Source organism: Neofelis nebulosa, chromosome 15 (genome assembly GCF_028018385.1).
Source record: "Neofelis nebulosa isolate mNeoNeb1 chromosome 15, mNeoNeb1.pri, whole genome shotgun sequence".
NCBI lineage: Eukaryota > Metazoa > Chordata > Mammalia > Carnivora > Felidae > Neofelis > Neofelis nebulosa.
In genome coordinates, this window is record NC_080796.1 from 41,663,128 (window position 1) to 41,681,215 (window position 18,088).

Below are 18,088 nucleotides of genomic sequence, written 5' to 3' on the forward strand. Positions count from 1 at the left end.
AATCTTAACCACATTGACAAGGAAGGCATTCATTTAATAAGAAAGTTATCCATTAATTCAACAGGAATTTTTTTGAGGACCTCCTGTACATCCCCTACTATTTTAAGTACAAGATAGACCAAATCTTTTAACATCGAGGCTCTTCATCCCAGAGAAATCTTTCAAAATATATTATACATTTACTATCTATCACTGATTTAATCTTTTCTTGATGACTTGAGGCTGTTAGGCTCCAAAGCAAAATGAATGGTTGTAGTAATGCCATCATAATGAAATGAAACATCCCAATGCCCCTGTTCATGCTCCAGAAGACTCAGAAATGTTTTACGACTTTGAGATACTTATTGGTTTCTACAGGGGTTTTTGTTTGTTTGTTTGTTTTTATTCGTTTTTGTTTTTAATTTTTTAATGTTTTTATTTTTTTGAAGGAGAGAGAGCGGGGGAGAAGCAGAGAGAGAGAGGGAGACACCAAATCCAAAGCAGGCTCCAGGCTCTGAGCTGTCAGCACAGAGCCTGACGCGGGGCTCGAACTCACAAACCGTGAGATCATGACCCAAGACGGAGTCTGGACGCTCAACCGACTGAGCCACCCAGGCACCCCTGTGTGTTTGTTTTTAAATAACGATCTGGAGAAGCTCCTTTCCCCTTCTGCTTTGATCTATATTTGGGAAGATGATACTCTTGAAAGGATTATGGATAAACTAATCAAAGGTGGACTAACCTAACCAATCGTTTGTCCTCTAGCAAGTGATTTTAGCTGTATCTGGCTTCTTGGGAGCATTTTTTTCTTTCTTTCATGCTTCGTAATTAACTATATTCCAGGAAAGTTAACATTTTCAAATAGCTGGCTTCCTAATATGAAGGATATAATGATCAAGTTTCGTTATATAAATACCAAAGTTCCAAACAATTTTAGAGCAAAACATTCATTTGAAAAAAAAAAATTCTATTGTAAACATATTTTTCAATAGTTATGATCAGAAGGTGAAGCAACATGCTGTTTGTTTTAGTGAAGAAGTAAATGGGCAGACTGAATATATTCATAGTATTTCTGTATTTAACACATTATATTTCTGTCCTCTTAAAAACAAAAACTAGGGCGCCTGGGTGGCTTAGTCGGTTGAGGGTTTGACTTCGGCTCAGGTCATGATCTCATGGTTTGTGAGTTTGAGCCCCATATCGGGCTCTCTGCTGTCAGCACAGAGCCTGCCTCAGATCCTCTGTCTCCCTCTCTCTCTGCCCCTCTCCTGCTTGAGCTCTCTCTCTCAAAAATAAACATTAAAACACACACACACACACACACACACACACACACACACACACACACACAAACACCAAAACCAAAAAACTAGCTCCCTTCATCCCACTTCCCTGTGCAGCAATAATCCCATTTCTCTACTCCTGTGACACCAGGACTCCTCTGAGATGTGGCCAATGGTCTGCCCTTCCTTCCCTTCACTCCCCCTTGAACTCATTCCAATCAGACATTTGTCCCACAATTCCACTGAAACTCCTTGTTGAGGCCAATTGGTACCTTCAAGTCATTATACCCAATAATAATTTTCCACCATCTTATTTGACCTCTCTGGAGAATCTCACCTCCTTCAGAGAATTTTCTCTTGGCTTCCAAGATATATCACCCTCCTGTTTCTCTGTCTCTGTCTCCCTCTCTCTCTCCCTGGGTACAGTTGACCCACATAGTGACTGGACAACCCTATCCCTTCCCATATCTTACACTCTGCTCTCCACAAGTGAAGCTCCTGTATGTCCACACCCATTGCCATTACAGTATCATTGACTGTATTCCTTACGTTGCATCTTTTGTTCCCGTGACGTACTCGTTCTGTAACCGGAAGCCTGTACCTCCTCCTTTCCTGGTTTTTCTCTTAATATACTGGCTGCTGCTTCTTCGTCTCTTTTGTTGATTCATTCTCACCTCTCCAACTTATTAGTGTTGGATTTACAAGGCTCAGCCCACGCATCCCTCTTCTGGCCCCATTCTCCCCCCCCCCCCCCCCCGTCGGTGATCTCACTGAATTTCTATTTTAAACTCTGTTTCTTGGGGCGCCTGGGTGGCTCAGTTGGTTAAGCATCCAACTTCGGCTCAGGTCATGATCTCACGGTCCATGAGTTCGAGCCCCACATCGGGCTCTGTGCTGACAGTTCGGAGCCCGGAGCCTGCTTCGGATTCTGTGTCTCTCTCTCTCTCTGCCCCTCCCCTACTCATGCTCTGTCTCAAAAATAAATAAAAGCATTAAAAAAAAAACCCTCTGTTTCTAAACCATTGGCAAATTGTGTCATTTCACCTTTCAGAATATACCCAGCCTGTGACCACATCTTACCTCTTCTCCCACTGCTATCCAACATCTGTGGTTAGATCTGTGTAACAGCCTTCCAACTTATACCCTCAGCCATCCCCCTACATTTCCTTGGCTGCATCTCCCTTTTGGGCCCTCAGCTGCTTTCTCACTTGGGAATGCTGATTGACACCCCTGTCACCTCCTTTTCTAACAGTACTGGCTGTCTCAGCCCCCCGGAAGTGAGGGGGAGATAGGGGCTCTCGCACATTATGTAGAGGTCACAGTAACTCCCACATCCAAGCCAACATGACTGGGATCCATGGCCACTCTGGCTCCTTCCACCACTTCTGGTCTTAAATGGAGCAGGTCATGGGCTCCGGTGTCTTCAGAGTTTGTCCAGAGGGATGAGATAATACAGCGTAGAAACAAGAGCCTTAATACCCTTGGGATAAACAGGAGACAAGAGACAGGGAAGATCCAGCAAATAAACTGCTCATTCTTTCTCTTTCTACTAGACCGTTCTGGTTTCACAGAACCTCTTCAGGGATGTGTTATATGAGCCAACAGCCAGCTGGTTTTTTTTGTTTGCTCGTTTTGGTAAAGCTTACGGCCACCTCAGCAACACAACATATTTTATTTATCAGCTTTTCTTTCCTCCCTGCACCCTTTTTTCCTCCTTCACTCTTGTTGCTCCAGAACGGCACCCTCTAATAGAGCGTGACAATTTATGCTTTGCCTCCAACACTGTTTTCCAGGGAATCTCGATCTAAGGTATGTTCCTTCCAACTGAGTCCTCTCTAGAGTAGCCAAAGTGATATCACTAAAAATAAATTCCATCATGTCACTTTTCTACTTATAATGCTCCAGTGGCTTTCTATCTTGCTCAGAATGAAAACCCACGTTTTTACGGGATGTACAGTTACCGCTCTCTTATCACCTCCGACTACTCCTCTATTTGCTCGCCCCGTATCAGCCATATCGGCTTCTGAGAACATGTCAAAAACAGGTTTGCCAAAGAAAATGCCGGGAACGTGTCTGCCTTGGGTCTTTCTACCATCTGTATGGGAAGTTATTCCTCTGTCTATGTCCATTGGTAGTAACCACTTTCCATCAATACTCAAATATCACTTTCTCAGTGAGGATTCTCATCATCACCTTATTTTACTTATTTATTATTTTTAAATGTTTATTTATTTATTTTGAGAGAGAGAGAGAGAGAGAATGAACAAGTGAAGAAGTGCCAGAAAGAGAGAGAGAGAGAGAGAGAGAAAGAGAGAGAGAGAGAGAGAGAGAGAGAATCCCAAGCAGGCTCCATGCTGTCCAGTGCAGAACCTGACGTGGGCTCAGTCTCACAAGCCATGAGATCACGACCTGAGCTGAAACCAAGAGTCGGATGCTCAACTGACTGAGGGACCGAGGTGCCCCTCTATAATCACCTTATTTTAAATGGAGACTTTATTCTTTTCCTGGCATTCCTTATCCCCCTTCATATAACCATTTTATTGCATCACTCTGTTTTTTTTTTCTTAATAACACTTGGCGTTATTTGAAATCATCTATGCATTTGTTTGTTATTTCCTTTGTCTTTCCTTCTGCACAAGAATATAAACAACACGAAAGCAGGGTCCTAGTCTTTCTTGTTGACAGGTATATTCCTAGTGTCTAGAAGACTGGTTGTTGGCTCATAACAGGTGCTCAAAAATTTTTGTTGAAAGAATGAGGACAGGAATGAATAGATGATTGAAGGAGGACAGAAAAGCGGAAGCGGGAGTATCATTTTTGGCAGGAAAAAGAGCCCAGGCCTTAAATTTCTCTCCATCTGTGAAGCATGTCTCTCCACCTGGAGCACAAAGGATGCTCGTAAACGTTTATAGCATAGTATCCAAAACACACGATGCGCAGATTTATTTCCCCCAGAAACAATCCTTGCAACAAAGAAATATTTCAATCAAAAGTGAAGATAAACAGAGGGGCAAACGTTAGATAATTTTACAGGCAAAGCACATTGAACAAACAAACAAGGAGGAAGGTGCAGACCTGAACAGATATCCCTTGTACTCACGCTCACACACAGGAACACTGTTGTTCCAAAGGGTTTTCATTTCAACCAAGGTACAGTAACTAGCAGAACTTCCCTTTAAACGGAACCTGAGGAACAAAAGCAGTAGTGACCAGGCGAGCGCACATGTCTCTCTCCCCTTCACTGACAGATCTCAGCTTCTGTCCTTCTGCTGAAATACAGTTTCGTTCCTAAGTTAAACCCCAGGTGAAAAACTTCCGCTCATTTGTTTTCTCAGCTGATAGAGGGCACCAAGACGTCTGGAGAGATTGCAGTTTCCAGTGAGGACAGAGCAGTAACAACTGTCTCTGGTCCTCGGCCTTCAGGAGGTCGTCTGCCCCTGACTGCCCTCGGACAGCTCCCTATTTGTCTCTGTAAGGAACTTTGTCCTCTAACGCAACCCGTAGCCCTTTCCTTTCTTACTGGACCAGGAGGGAAACAACTTCCAATTCAAGTTAGCAAAGAGAAAGGCATCAGAGAGTGCCCTTTTTTTGCCAACACATTCGGAATATTCCCGAATGACACCTGTGGCATATCCAGATTATTGATGAGAAAACCAATTATCTAGGAAAAATAAGAAAAGGTGAGAAGAGAGGATTCTTTGGAGGACAATCATCCCCAAACATCTGGCTTATTGTTGGACCAATAGCTGCCTGAGTTGCCTCCAGGTGTTTATTGGGTGACAGATATTTGATGCCTGATGAAGGGCCCTTGGAATGTACTGAGAACAACATGCTTTTTACCTGTCAGCAGTGTGGGAACATAATACCAAGATCACTTACAGTCACATAAAGAGTTAATGACATTGCTTGGAACATGAACATCAGTCTTCATGCTCCTTCAACACAGCCTAATCCTAATCAGATGACATATAATTAGATTCAAAAATACTCCCATTTACTCTTTCATTCCTATTCCACATTTCACTACTGACTGGTTTCAAATTTTTCTTAAAACAGTCCCTGCATGTCACTTATCTTATAAGTAACTTTCTTTTCTATATCAAACTTTTTTAAAACAACCCCTCTGCAATATTTCTCCCTTCGCACCTACAAATTACTTTTTATTCATACGTGTAATAAATAGGCATCAGTAGTAATAAATAGTTTCACTTCAATAGTCAAGATCTGTTGTTATACTTCCGCTGTTCAGTATATTTTACTGTTCTTCCTTTTTAAGCATCCGTTCATGGTTCTATGTGGTTGCTACAATACTTCTCAATCGTTGCCTCAAATACTAGTCTTTTTTGGTACTTCTGTTCCATTAGACAGCTTGCTCTTTGGATAAACCCCCACTGCCCAGGGCACCATCATATTAGCATCCAGAACTGAGTCCCTGGTCTCCGTGCCAGGTCATCATACTCACCCCTCATTGCAAATGAAGGACACTTTTGCCCCAAGCTGGAAATTAAGTGGAAAGAGCACACGACCGTTAGGGAGTTGGTCCAGGAAGTCATCACATGATTTCACTAGGAAAACAACAACAACAACAACAAAGAGGTAAGACTGCCTCTGTGAAGAACAAGAAGACTGATCTGCAAACCAGAGGAAACCGCAGGTACCTGCACATGTAGGGGCTGCTGGGCTCCAGTTTCCCTGGGGCGTACAGCGCACAGAAGCGGTCCCTCTGAGATCATAGCCAGGCTCACAACTGTAGAATACTTCCTGCCCAGGGGAAAAACTGTCCTTGTCGCTTGGGGTGGGCTTACCATGCGGAATTTCTGGAGGCGGCGCACATACTGTGGAAAGCACAGGTGCAAAGTACCAGTCATTTATGGAGAAATATCTTTTGCTAAATTCTAACCCTTCTGAGGAGTCAGAGACACAGTTAAAGGGGTTTGGTGTTACAAGAAGGGAAATCAAACGATACTCTAGCCCCCTCCTTTTACTGATATGGAAGTTAAAAATATGGAGATGTAGCCGAAGACCTCACAGCTGGTCTGAAGCAGATAATTAGAGCCAAGTTCTCCCCAGCACAAGGTGAAATACATTTACAAGTCCCTTCTTCTAGTGCTGGCTATTCAAGATGGAGTTATTAGTATTGGTGGGGTTCTCCACCCACATATTTGGTAGAAAGGCGATCCAATTTACAGGCTCATCTTTCACAGGAGACGGCTGCCTGAGCCTAAATCTATTTAATAGATTTCCCATGTCTTTTACTGTACTCCTATGATCGAATGTAGTAATCATTCATATTTATATCACTTTGTCTGTTTGTCCTTCCAGCTCTCAGTGGTTGTACAAGGCTGGTGTTAGTTGGTACAAGAATGGTAAACTCCGTCTTTGTCCCTACGGATCAGCCACAGCATTTACCCATCCACTCCTAAGGCAGCTATTGTGGCATACAAGGCCATTGAGATAAGCCATTGAGAACAACGTCCACTCAATAAACCCATCTTTGTAACGAGACGGCATATTGTTTAAAGAGTATTTGACTCAAGGTCTGGCGACCTCCATTCATAGCCCTCTTCGTGCTCAAGGCATCTGAGCTCATTTGCACTTCAACCTAATCTATATCCAATTAACAATGAGGGAAGATCTGTTTGGCTTTAAGCAACTTTCACTCTCAACTTGAGATTCCTAATGACAAAATGTAGGAGATGGACCAGAACAGACAAACTCTAAGGTCTTGGCCACTAGTCTGAGGCTATGATATCTGTCTTCATAAGCCAGTTTCTTATTTTCTGGGAGAGATGCTGACTGAAGTATAACTAGGACCAGAGAACTCGGGCCCTGGAGTCTGACCCATTTGCTTCCATTCCTGGGTACTCCACTTAATAGCACGTGATCTGGACAGTTTACTCAACCTCTGAAATACCAAACTTCACTGCCATATGGATATAAGAATAGCCCTATTGTAAAGGAGTGTTGTGAAGGGTAGATGAGATCATGCATTTAAGGTGCTGATCGCAGGGGCGCCTGGCCGGTTGAGCGTCTGACTTCGGCTCAGGTCCACGATCTCACAGTTAGTGGGTTCGAGCCCCGCATCAGGCTTTGCACTGACAGTGCAGAGCCTGCCTCGGATGCTCTGTCTCCCTCTCTCTCTGCCCCTTCCCTGCCTGCTCTCTCAAAAATAAATAAAGACTAAAAAAATTGGAGTGCTTGTGACACAGCTGAGTAGAAAGTCCACCTCAGTTTTCAATATATTTGAGAGATACTGGAGCTGGTATTTCGCCCGGAGACGTGCTCAACAGGAGAGTCTCAAATGTCTCCTTCCTTGATTAACTAAGCTCCTGCTTTCAAAACGAAGGCGCGTACACATAAGTGCACACACACATACATGCACACGCCCACTTTCTTAATTTCATGCTCCATCCCCCCAGATTGACCCACACTGCTTCCCACGCATCCTCCCCCGGAACAAACAATAATCTCCCGATCCTTTTACAACTCATGCCGTTTGTAGGCCCCTACAAAGCCTCAGTCAGACTCACGCCTAGAGCAGCTTGGCAGCTGTGGCTCCCATCTGTTTCGAGGTTGGCATTTCACACTGGAGGGTCCTTTCATGTCAAAGCCGGACTCACACATAAACACCACGATTTCATTTAAGGAATATAAGGTTTTGCGCTCAGATACTATTATTGCATTTTCAATTTCCGGAGGTGTGCATTTATTAGGTATAATGCACTGAGGGGGAGGGCCGCTCCACGTGCCGACGCGGTTGTCTTTGCTGGTGCAATATATTGACGGCTGGCCCACAAGCTCAAACGGCTTTTTCCCTCTCTGTCCAGAATTGCAGCGATAGGTCACCACCGTCCCGTATGGAAAATATTCTCTGTTGATGCTAGTGAAACTTCCATTGGCAATGTTCGGGGGCGGCCCACAAGGAATTCCTGGGAAAAGAGACAGTGACTTAAATAATAGTGAATTAAAATAACTAGTCAGAGATCCAATGAGTATAACTCTTTTTACATTTGCTATTTGCTTTTGATCTTTCTTCACATGTGGGTATGTTTTTACAAAGTCATAATTTATTTTTTAATTTATTTTTTAATATGAAATTTATTGTCAAATTGGTTTCCATACAACACCCAGTTTTCATCCCAACAGGTGCCCTCCTCAATGTACAAAGTCGTAATTTAGGTGGGCATAATAAATAGCATGCATACTGCCTTTCTTACTTACATTATTTCCTATAAGCATATGCATTTTTAATATAATTCATATTCCTTTCATTTTAAACAGCTCTTTGATCATTTTATTTTACCATACTTTACACAGCTTCCCCCTACTCTTTTCCATTTTCCTTCTTAATTTTCATTTTTGTTATTAGCTCAGTAAAGCTTTAAAAAAATAAAAAAAAACCCTTGCTGAAAGAAAAAAATGTAAGGGAAGAGAAACAACACAGATATACAACAGTGGGAAATAGTATTAAATATATTTGCATATATATGAGAAATTTATAAAGCTGTAGGCTAATATATGTTAATTAAACATTTTGAAAATCTAAATGATATAAATGGACATGTAAATTACCAATATGCATTCAAGAAGATATAGAAAGCCAGAATGGGCAAAGAAACTTGTAAGAATAGAAGAAAATATTCTACATAAAAATGCTATCAAGTTACTTTCAGGTAATATGTACTTTCAAATGTAATTTCAAATTTTTCACAAGATGTAGAAAATAGAAAACTTACCAACTCATTTCATCAAGCCTAAGTTTGGTATCACAACATGATACCCATGTAAAAGGGATCATATATTAGTTCATAAAAAAAAAACAACTCGCAATACAGTTGAAAATCTAGAAGTAGGACATAGTACATTGTACGACTATAATACTGTATAACTAGAATGAAGTAACTTCAGCCAAAACTCCAAAACACTTGAAATTAAAAATAGAAATTCTTAAGAAGGATACTCCTTCTGATAAGGGTAACCTTAACAATTTAAATCAAACATCATTCTACCCCTGCATTCTCCCCCCCGCCCCAAGAAAGACTATAAATGCTGGATAAAATATAAACTATGTCTGTGGATGTATCAGAAAGCAATGAACTAGTGAAGCATTACCAGACCATAATCTGATAGAAGATAAAAAACTGGGTAAGAGGCATTTAGGCTGCTGTTCTGCGGGAAGGATAGCTGAATCAGGAGGGGGGATCTGAGTGGTGAGCAGACTTTGATAGTCTCATGGAGTCAAGGAACTAAAGTGGAATCCAGATCTTGCAAGGTGGAAGCCTTGGTAATATCTTCTGCTGTATACTAATAGGGACCTCAAAGAAATAGGCCTTGGGAATCAAGATTACTGGAGTTGTTCCTCAAGTACTGTGGGTGGCCTAGAAAAATAACAGTTTCTGAAATTGAATGAAAGTGGTCCCAGACTGCTAGGTCCCCAGGTTTCTGGAAGAAATAACAACAACAAAAATCCTTCCTGAAGAAGGTTCGTTTTCTAAGACCTTGAATTTATTTGTACAGAGAAAGGTTCTCAAGTATAATTCCTGACATACAATCAATGAGATACTTAATGAGATAAAATACTTAATGAGTACTTAATGAGATAAAATAACATGAATGAGAAGCAGCGTTATCACTGACAATAGAAACTGAACCGTTAGGACCCCAGCTATCGGACTTTTCACTCACAGATTTAAGATAATTATGTTTATCTATTCAAAGGTAAAATATACGAAACCCAAACTTTTGGTAAGAACAAGAAACAACTAAAAACAACAGGGAAAATTTTGAAAGGAATCCAATAAAAGTTGTTGTCATTGTAAAATACAGTTACTGAAATTAAGAATCTGATGGAATTAACAGCAGGTGGGACACAGTTGAATAAAGATCAATGAATTGGAAGCCAGGACTGAAGAAAATATCCAGAATAAAACACAGAGACACAGAAGGATCAGAAATACATAAAAAAGAGTAATAGACTTATAGGATAGAGGGATAAGGAAGGCCTAATGCATGTTTAAGTGAATTCCGATAATGAGAGGAGAGCGATAACACAGGGCGTGAACATTTGAAGAAGTAAAGGCTGAGAATTTTCCAAAACCAATAAAAGACATCATTAAACCTACAGATTCAAGAAGCCATACAAACTCAAACAATACAAATACAAAAAAAAAAAAAAGGAAAAACTTTACCTAGACACATCATAGTAATATTGTAAAAAAAAAAATCAAGAGCAATCAATTTTAAAAGAAGCCAGAAAACACGGGTGATAACTTTTAAGAAACCATGCCTAGAAAAATATTTAAAGAATCTATTGCCAGAAGACCTACAATACAAAAATGCTAAAAGATAATTTTTTAGATTGAAGGAAAATAGTGTCTTAAAGAACTGACTGAACTGCAATTTGGAGGAAGTAAAGCAGAAAGAGTTAACAGATGGAGGAGTATAAATACTCTTTTTATAAAAACAACAATAATGTCTTGTGAGATCAATGTAAAAGCACAAAAACTGACACAATGAAGGAGAAATAGGATCGTCTCATTAGATACACAGTGATAAATTAGAATACACATTCGTGATAAATCTTTTAGCAACTTAGGTATAAAAAGCAACTTCCTTAATCTGATAAAGAATATCTCCCTAAAACCTTCTGTAAACATCATGCTTCATAATGACTATTAAAAAACCAATATTAAAAAACCAATATAATGACTATTAAAAAACCTGGGTGGTTCAGTCTGTTAAGCATCTGACTTCGGCTGAGGTCATGATCTCACAGTCTGTGGGTTCAAGCCCCACGTCAAGTTCTGTGATGATAGCTTGGAGCCTGGAGCCTGCTTTGGATTCTGTCTCTCTCTCTCTCTCTCTCTCTCTGCACCTCCCCCACTCACACTTTGCCTCTCTTTCTCAAAAATAAACATTACAAAAAAATTTTTTTTAAAACCCAGTATCTTCTCTTCCATTCAAGATTGTACTGGAGGTTCTAGCCAATGCAGTGAAGCAAGAGAAATAAAAAGCTGCAAGAAAGGAAAAGATTAAAAAAATAGGATAATTATTTACCAATGACATGATTATGTATACAGCATATCCAAAAGAATATACAGATAAACTACTGCATTTCTAAGTAAATTTAGCAAGATTGTTGGTTCCAAAGTCAAATGATTGCGTGTTTAAGAAACAATTAGAAAATGTTACATTTTTCAATGTTACATATCTATGTTTACATTATTTTCTATAATGTAAATTGGCAAATATTATTAAGATTTCAAAAATTTCAAAGATTCATGTTCATGAATTTAAAATTAAAAAATGTAAGTGGCCCAAAATTGCATCTGCTGAGTCAATAGAAACCCAATGCCAATTCAAGTAGTATTCTTTTTGTGGAAACTGACAAACTGGTTCTAAATTTTATATGGAAATGCAAAGGGCCAAGAATCACCAAATAAATCTTGGAAGAAGTACATGGCAGAGGATATGCCACCAGATATCAACTCTTATTAGAATACTATAGCAATGAATACTATAGCGATGAATACTATAGCGATGAATACTATAGCGATGAATACTATAGCGATGAATACTATAGCGATGAATACTATAGCGATGAATACTATAGCAATGAAATACTATAGTAATGAAAACTATAGTAATGAAAATAGCACAGAACCTCTCTGAAATGAGACCCACATATAATGACACCTGACACAGATATTAAACTATTGTATTGTGATATACAAAAATTTTTTTTAACGGTTTTCAAAATCACTAGTATTAGGTGAATTGCCTACCCATTAGGAAAAAAACAAACAAAAACACATACAAAAAAGGAAATACATTCCTTGACCATACTTCACACCACACAAAAAATAAATCTGAGGTGAATCATCAACTTAAGAGATAAAATGATAGGCAAACTTCCTTACGTAGAACAGAGAAAGTGGTGGGGCGCCTGGGTGGCCCGTCTAGTTGGTTGAGCATCCAACTCTTGATTTAGGCTCAGGTCATGATCCCAGGATTGTGGGGTCGAGCCTCATGTCAGGCTCCATGTTGAGTGTGGAGCTTGCTTAAGATTCTCTCTCTCCTTCTCTCTCTGCCCCTCCCCCACTCACACTTGCTCTCTCTCTCTCAAAAATAAAAAATAAAAACATTAAAAAAAAAGAACAGAGGAAGCAGTGACTAGAAGGGAAAAGATTTATTAAGTCTTATTAAAAAACACTATAAAAATGTATACCTTCTATCATCAAAAGACATCATTAAGGAAGCAAAAGGACCAATTTTAGCCTGGAAGAAAATGTGTTTTGTTTATTGTGTTATGTTTATTGTGTATAAAGAATTTCTACAAGACAATAAAAAAGATACGCAAACTAGCAAACATTGGGTGAAAATTTTGAACAGGCACTGCACAAAGATATGAAAAGGTGCTCTGCATCATCAGTCATTAGGAAAATGCAAATTAAAGCCACAGTGAGCCCCTAGAATCACTGAAATTTAAACAATTGGTAACTATCAAGTTGACAAAGATATTGAGCAGCTGGAATTTTCATCTGATTTTGGTAGAAGTGTAATGTGTACAACCACAGTATGAAATCTTATGGCAGTATCTATTAAGACTGGCTACGTTCATACGCAACAATTCCACTTATGTAAATATAAACTCTATATAGATGTGCATATATATATATATATATAAAGATTTGAAAATTTGTATTTGCATATATGTGGATATTTATTGCACATGCACATGCATAAAATACTGCTGATATATAAACAGCTGAGTTTACAAATTAATTGTTAAGTTCTTACAACAATTACATACAACAATTACATACAACAAATACATACAACAATTAAAAAAAAGATCCAATTGATCCATATACAACAACATGGATAAGTCTCCTACATATAACACTCAACAGAAGTTGGACACAAAAGAGTACATGCTTTTTGATTCCTTTAATAGAAAATTCAAGACAGGGCAAACTAATCCTTGTGATAGAAGCCAGAATAATGGTTATTTGGGAAAGATGATCACTGAGGAAGAGCATGGGGAAGCTTCTGATGTGCTGTATCTTATTTGAATGCTATTAATGTGGGTGTGTTCACTTTGTAAAGTTTCATTGAAGTGAACGATTACTACTGAGCACTTTATATATATATATGTAGTAATATACAAATATATGTCTTTCAATAAAAAGTCTAGATGGTGTGAAAAAATTGTTGCAAAAAAGACCTTCCAGGGGAGTCGGGCAGGGGGATGGGTTAAGTAGGTGATGGCTATCAAGGAGGGCACTCTTTGTAATGGGCACTGGCTGTTGTATATAAGTGATGAATCACTCAATTCTATTCCTGAAGCTAATTTTACACTATATGTTAGCTGACTGGAATTTAAATAAAAACTTGGAGATTTAAAAAAGGAGAAGAAAAAAAGAACTGCCAGCAACATAAACTATAGGCAATAGGGCTTTATTGGTGAGTTTTTTTCAAATATCTAAGGAAGAAATAATGCCTTAAAGGGAAACAAATCTATGGAACACAATCAGGTGGCTTTATGAGTCTATTGTAAGTTTGATACCAAAACCTCATAAGGACATGAGAACAATATTTCATTTTTTTTCTCACGGGAGAAATGAAATGGGAAAAATATTACACGGGATATTTAAATCACGGGAAAAATATTACAGTCTGATCTCTCTAAAAAACATTAGGAATAGGGTGATAAAAGTGTTCTAGAATGAGTGGTGCTGGTCGCACAACCTTACAAATATACTAAAAATCATTACAGTGTATTCTTTTTTTTTTTTTTTTTTAATTTTTTTTTTCCAACGTTTTTTTTTTATTTATTTTTGGGACAGAGAGAGACAGAGCATGAACGGGGGAGGGGCAGAGAGAGAGGGAGACACAGAATCGGAAACAGGCTCCAGGCTCCGAGCCATCAGCCCAGAGCCTGACGCGGGGCTCGAACTCACGGACCGCGAGATCGTGACCTGGCTGAAGTCGGACGCTTAACCGACTGCGCCACCCAGGCGCCCCTACAGTGTATTCTTTAAAAGAGCAACTTTATGATATGTAAATTATATCTCAAAAACATCTAAAATACATTACAAAAGCACATTAAGCAACATACAAAAATTATAAAATATTTTGTCAAGTTGATGTATTCCAAGAATATAAAATTGGAATTCAAAATCAGTTTGTCTTTCAAAAAGAAATTAAAACAATTCATTACATTAAGAGAGTAATGGAGAGGGGCGCCTGGGTGGCTCAGTCGTTTGAGCATCCGACTTCAGCTCAGGTCATGATCTTGCAGCTCGTGGGTTCGAGTCCCGCGTGGGGCTCTGTGCTGACAGCTCAGAGCCTGGAGCCTGTTTCGGATTCTGTGTCTCCCTCTCTCTCTGTCCCAACCCACTCGCATTCTGTCTCTGTCTCTCTCAAAAAGAAATAAACATTAAAAAAAGAGAGAGAGAGTAACAGAGAAACAGATACGATTGTTCAATATATGTAGCCAATGTGTTTGGTAAACTTTACGGTTTAATGATAAAAAAAATTCTTAGCAATGAAGAATATTATAAGGGAATTTTCTTAATCTAAAAATGGGGGAATTTTCTTAATCTAAAAATGGGTATCTACAAAAGCCTACAGCAAATATTGGTTAATGGTGAAATATTTCTTTTTTTTTTTTTTTTTTTCCAACGTTTTTTATTTATTTTTGGGACAGAGAGAGACAGAGCATGAACGGGGGAGGGGCAGAGAGAGAGGGAGACACAGAATCGGAAACAGGCTCCAGGCTCCGAGCCATCAGCCCAGAGCCTGACGCGGGGCTCGAACTCACGGACCGCGAGATCGTGACCTGGCTGAAGTCGGACGCTTAACCGACTGCGCCACCCAGGCGCCCCAATGGTGAAATATTTCAATCTTTCCCTTTGAGATGGGGAACAAGACAAAGATACCTTCATCAAGATTTTATTAGGGGTCCTATCTAGTATATGAACAAAAGAGAGAAGGAAGACAAGGAGGGAGGGAGGAAGGGAGGAAGCAAGTAGGAGAGAAGGAAGGAAGGAAGGAAGGAAGGAAGGAAGGAAGGAAGGAAAGGAGGGAGGAAGGAAAAGCGAGCTGGTTGGTTGCTTGCTTCCAAGTGCTTTGGAGAACTTAAGAGAAAGAAAATGCTCTAAATTCCTGTTCAAGGTCTGGTTCTGAAAGCTTCTCTACCTGCCCTAAAATAAATACTTGTAGGGCACCTAGGTGGCTCGGTCAGTTGAGTGTCTGACTCTTGATTTGGGCTAAGGTCATTATCTCAAGGTTGGTGTGATAGAGCCCCGCTTCATGCTCTGCGCTGAAAGCGTTCTCTCTCCCTCTCCCTCTCCCTCTCCCTCTCCCTCTCTCTCTGCTCCTCCCCAGCTGCCACGTTCACTGTCTCTCCTCTCTCTGTCTCCCAAAATAAATAAATAAACTTAAAAAGAAAAAAGAAAAGAAAAACACTTGCATTCCGTAGCCACAGAGCCAAAACTTCTGAAGCACAAATCTAACATCTAATCAATCCTGTAGCTGGATTCCACGACAAGTTGAATTCACGACAGGGTCTCTTATGTTAAAGTTTGAGAACTGATTGGAAGGAGGACTCTGAAAATTGGAATGGAGATATATGGACAGATTCGAACAAAGCTGAATACCTTGAATCTGGGAGTTCTGCTGAGTCTCCTTTGCTAGGGGAAACAGGCCCTCCTCCCCTATCTGAGGGGGTCCTCCCCTTCTCTAAAGAAACTGTAATGGTCTCTCATGAGGCAGCTGCCCTGATAGGATCGCCAGAGAAAATATAGAATGTCCAGTTAAATGTGAATTTCAGAAAAACATTGAAAAAACTCTAAGGGTAAGTATACCCCCGATATCGCAAGGCACATAGTTAGAATACAAAAGTATTTGTTGCTTATTTGAAATTTGAGTTTAACTGAACATCGTGTATTTTTATTTACTAAATCGGGCAGCCCAAATTTCAGGGACCGCTGATCCTCCTCCGGACCTACCCCTACTACTTCACATTGTTTCTGGTCCTTAAACCTGATTTAAGTCCTGGCAGACCTGGAAGTACAGGAGGGGGTGGGGAGTACAAGTTATGACCTACAAGAAGGTGCAGAACACCAGAAATGAGACTGTGAATTCAGCGGGTCAGAGTCTGGCCTCTGCTGAACGAAGCTGAAATACCAGATCTTTTTCAGGATACTACTGAGGAAGCAATTCTATGACTTGGGGATTTACGAATGCCAGAGTGGATTTATGTAGTATCTGTTTGTCAACTCCCCACCAATGTGCACAGGGGTGGGGTGTTGAAAGAGAGAACTTTTAGGGGCGCCTGGGGGGACCGGTCAGTTGAGCATCCAACTTGGGTTCAGGTCCGGATCTCGCGGTTTGTGGGTTCAAGCCCCGCATTGGGCTCTGTACTAACAGCTCAGAGCCTGGAGTCTGCTTCCGATTCTGTGTCTCCCCCTCTCTGTGCCCCTCCCAAGCCCATGCTCTGTCTCTCAATAATAAATAAGTGTTAAAAAAATAAAAAAAAAAAAAAGAAAGAGAGAACATTTATCTTTTCACCCAAGGCTTTGAGTAATACATTCATGCAGAATATTCAGTAACCTTGAAAAACATCTATGGTGCTTATTCTCTGTAGGCTGGGGATGACGTTGGGATTTAGTTATGGAATTGTCTTCCCTGAATTTAATGGTGACGGAAGGACCTCAGGATGGTAGAGGTCAAGTGGCAGCACTCGAAGGCCAGAGGGCCAGAGACAATTGAAACAGAAATGAGAATGATTTGCCTGCAGAAATCGTTGCTCCGGGCTGATTGATTGCGGAATCTCTAAAACCGAAATAGAAGAATAACGGACTACAGTGTTATTAGATGGGCAGAAGCAGAAAAGATCTAGGTTTGACTTGAATCACTGAAAAAAAAAAAAAAGTTATGGTTATTCACCAACCAATGCCCAGACTTGAGAGCCAGTTTATGGACCTAGGGCAGTTTGAATAAATAGGAGACTGGATCTTCTTGAGAAAGCATGCGGCTGCACGGTCAAAATGTATACCAGAAGTTTCCTCCCACTTTCACCAAGGAGGCAGAAAGCCATTCACCAAGGTTTAGATATACAAAAGGTTACAGGTTTTTTTTTTTTTTAATTAATTTATTTTTTTTAACGTTTATTTATTTTTAAGACAGAGAGAGACAGAGCATGAACGGGGGAGGGGCAGAGAGAGAGGGAGACAGAATCGGAAGCAGGCTCCAGGCTCTGAGCCATCAGCGCAGAGCCCGACGCGGGGCTCGAACTCACGGACTGCGAGATCGTGACCCGGGCTGAAGTCGGACGCTTAACCGACTGAGCCACCCAGGCGCCCCAAAAGGTTACAGATTTAGAAACAGAGATGAAAATACAGGAATAGATATAGGTGTGTTATCTTTAAATTAAGAGATCTAGCCAGAGTACTGTCCTGTCACCTAATGTTTTCACATAAAATATATAATTAACATCTTTACATGTCATGAAGTGCTTTTCCATGACATCTTTTTTTTTAATGCTTATTTATTTTTGAGATAGAGAGAGAGAGAGAGAGAGAGAGAGAGAAAGAGTTGGGAAGGGTCAGAGAGAGAGGAGACATAGAATCTGAAGCAGGCTCCAGGCTCTGAGCTGTCAGCACAGAGCCCGATGGAGGGGCTCAAACCCACAAACTGTAAGATCATGACCTGAGCTGAAGTCCCAAGCTTAACCAGCTGAGCCACCCAGGTGACCCCCCCCCCTTTTTTTAATGGCTGAATAATATTCTGGTGCATGGCTGGTATTTCTTCTAACTCTG

General features: G+C 40.3%; 1 protein-coding gene across 1 annotated transcript in view; it reads right to left on the reverse strand.

Moving 5' to 3' along the window:
* The window catches only part of CR1L (complement C3b/C4b receptor 1 like), a 70,010-nt gene that overhangs the window by 37,630 nt on the left and 14,292 nt on the right, over nt 1-18,088 (reverse strand). The window contains exons 5-8 of the mRNA XM_058701400.1: nt 7,793-8,191; nt 5,921-6,097; nt 5,725-5,827; nt 4,363-4,448 (exon numbers count right to left, since the gene is read on the reverse strand). Coding sequence (XP_058557383.1) covers nt 4,363-4,448; nt 5,725-5,827; nt 5,921-6,097; nt 7,793-8,191 — 765 coding nt within the window. The remainder of the gene's footprint in view (nt 1-4,362; nt 4,449-5,724; nt 5,828-5,920; nt 6,098-7,792; nt 8,192-18,088) is intronic.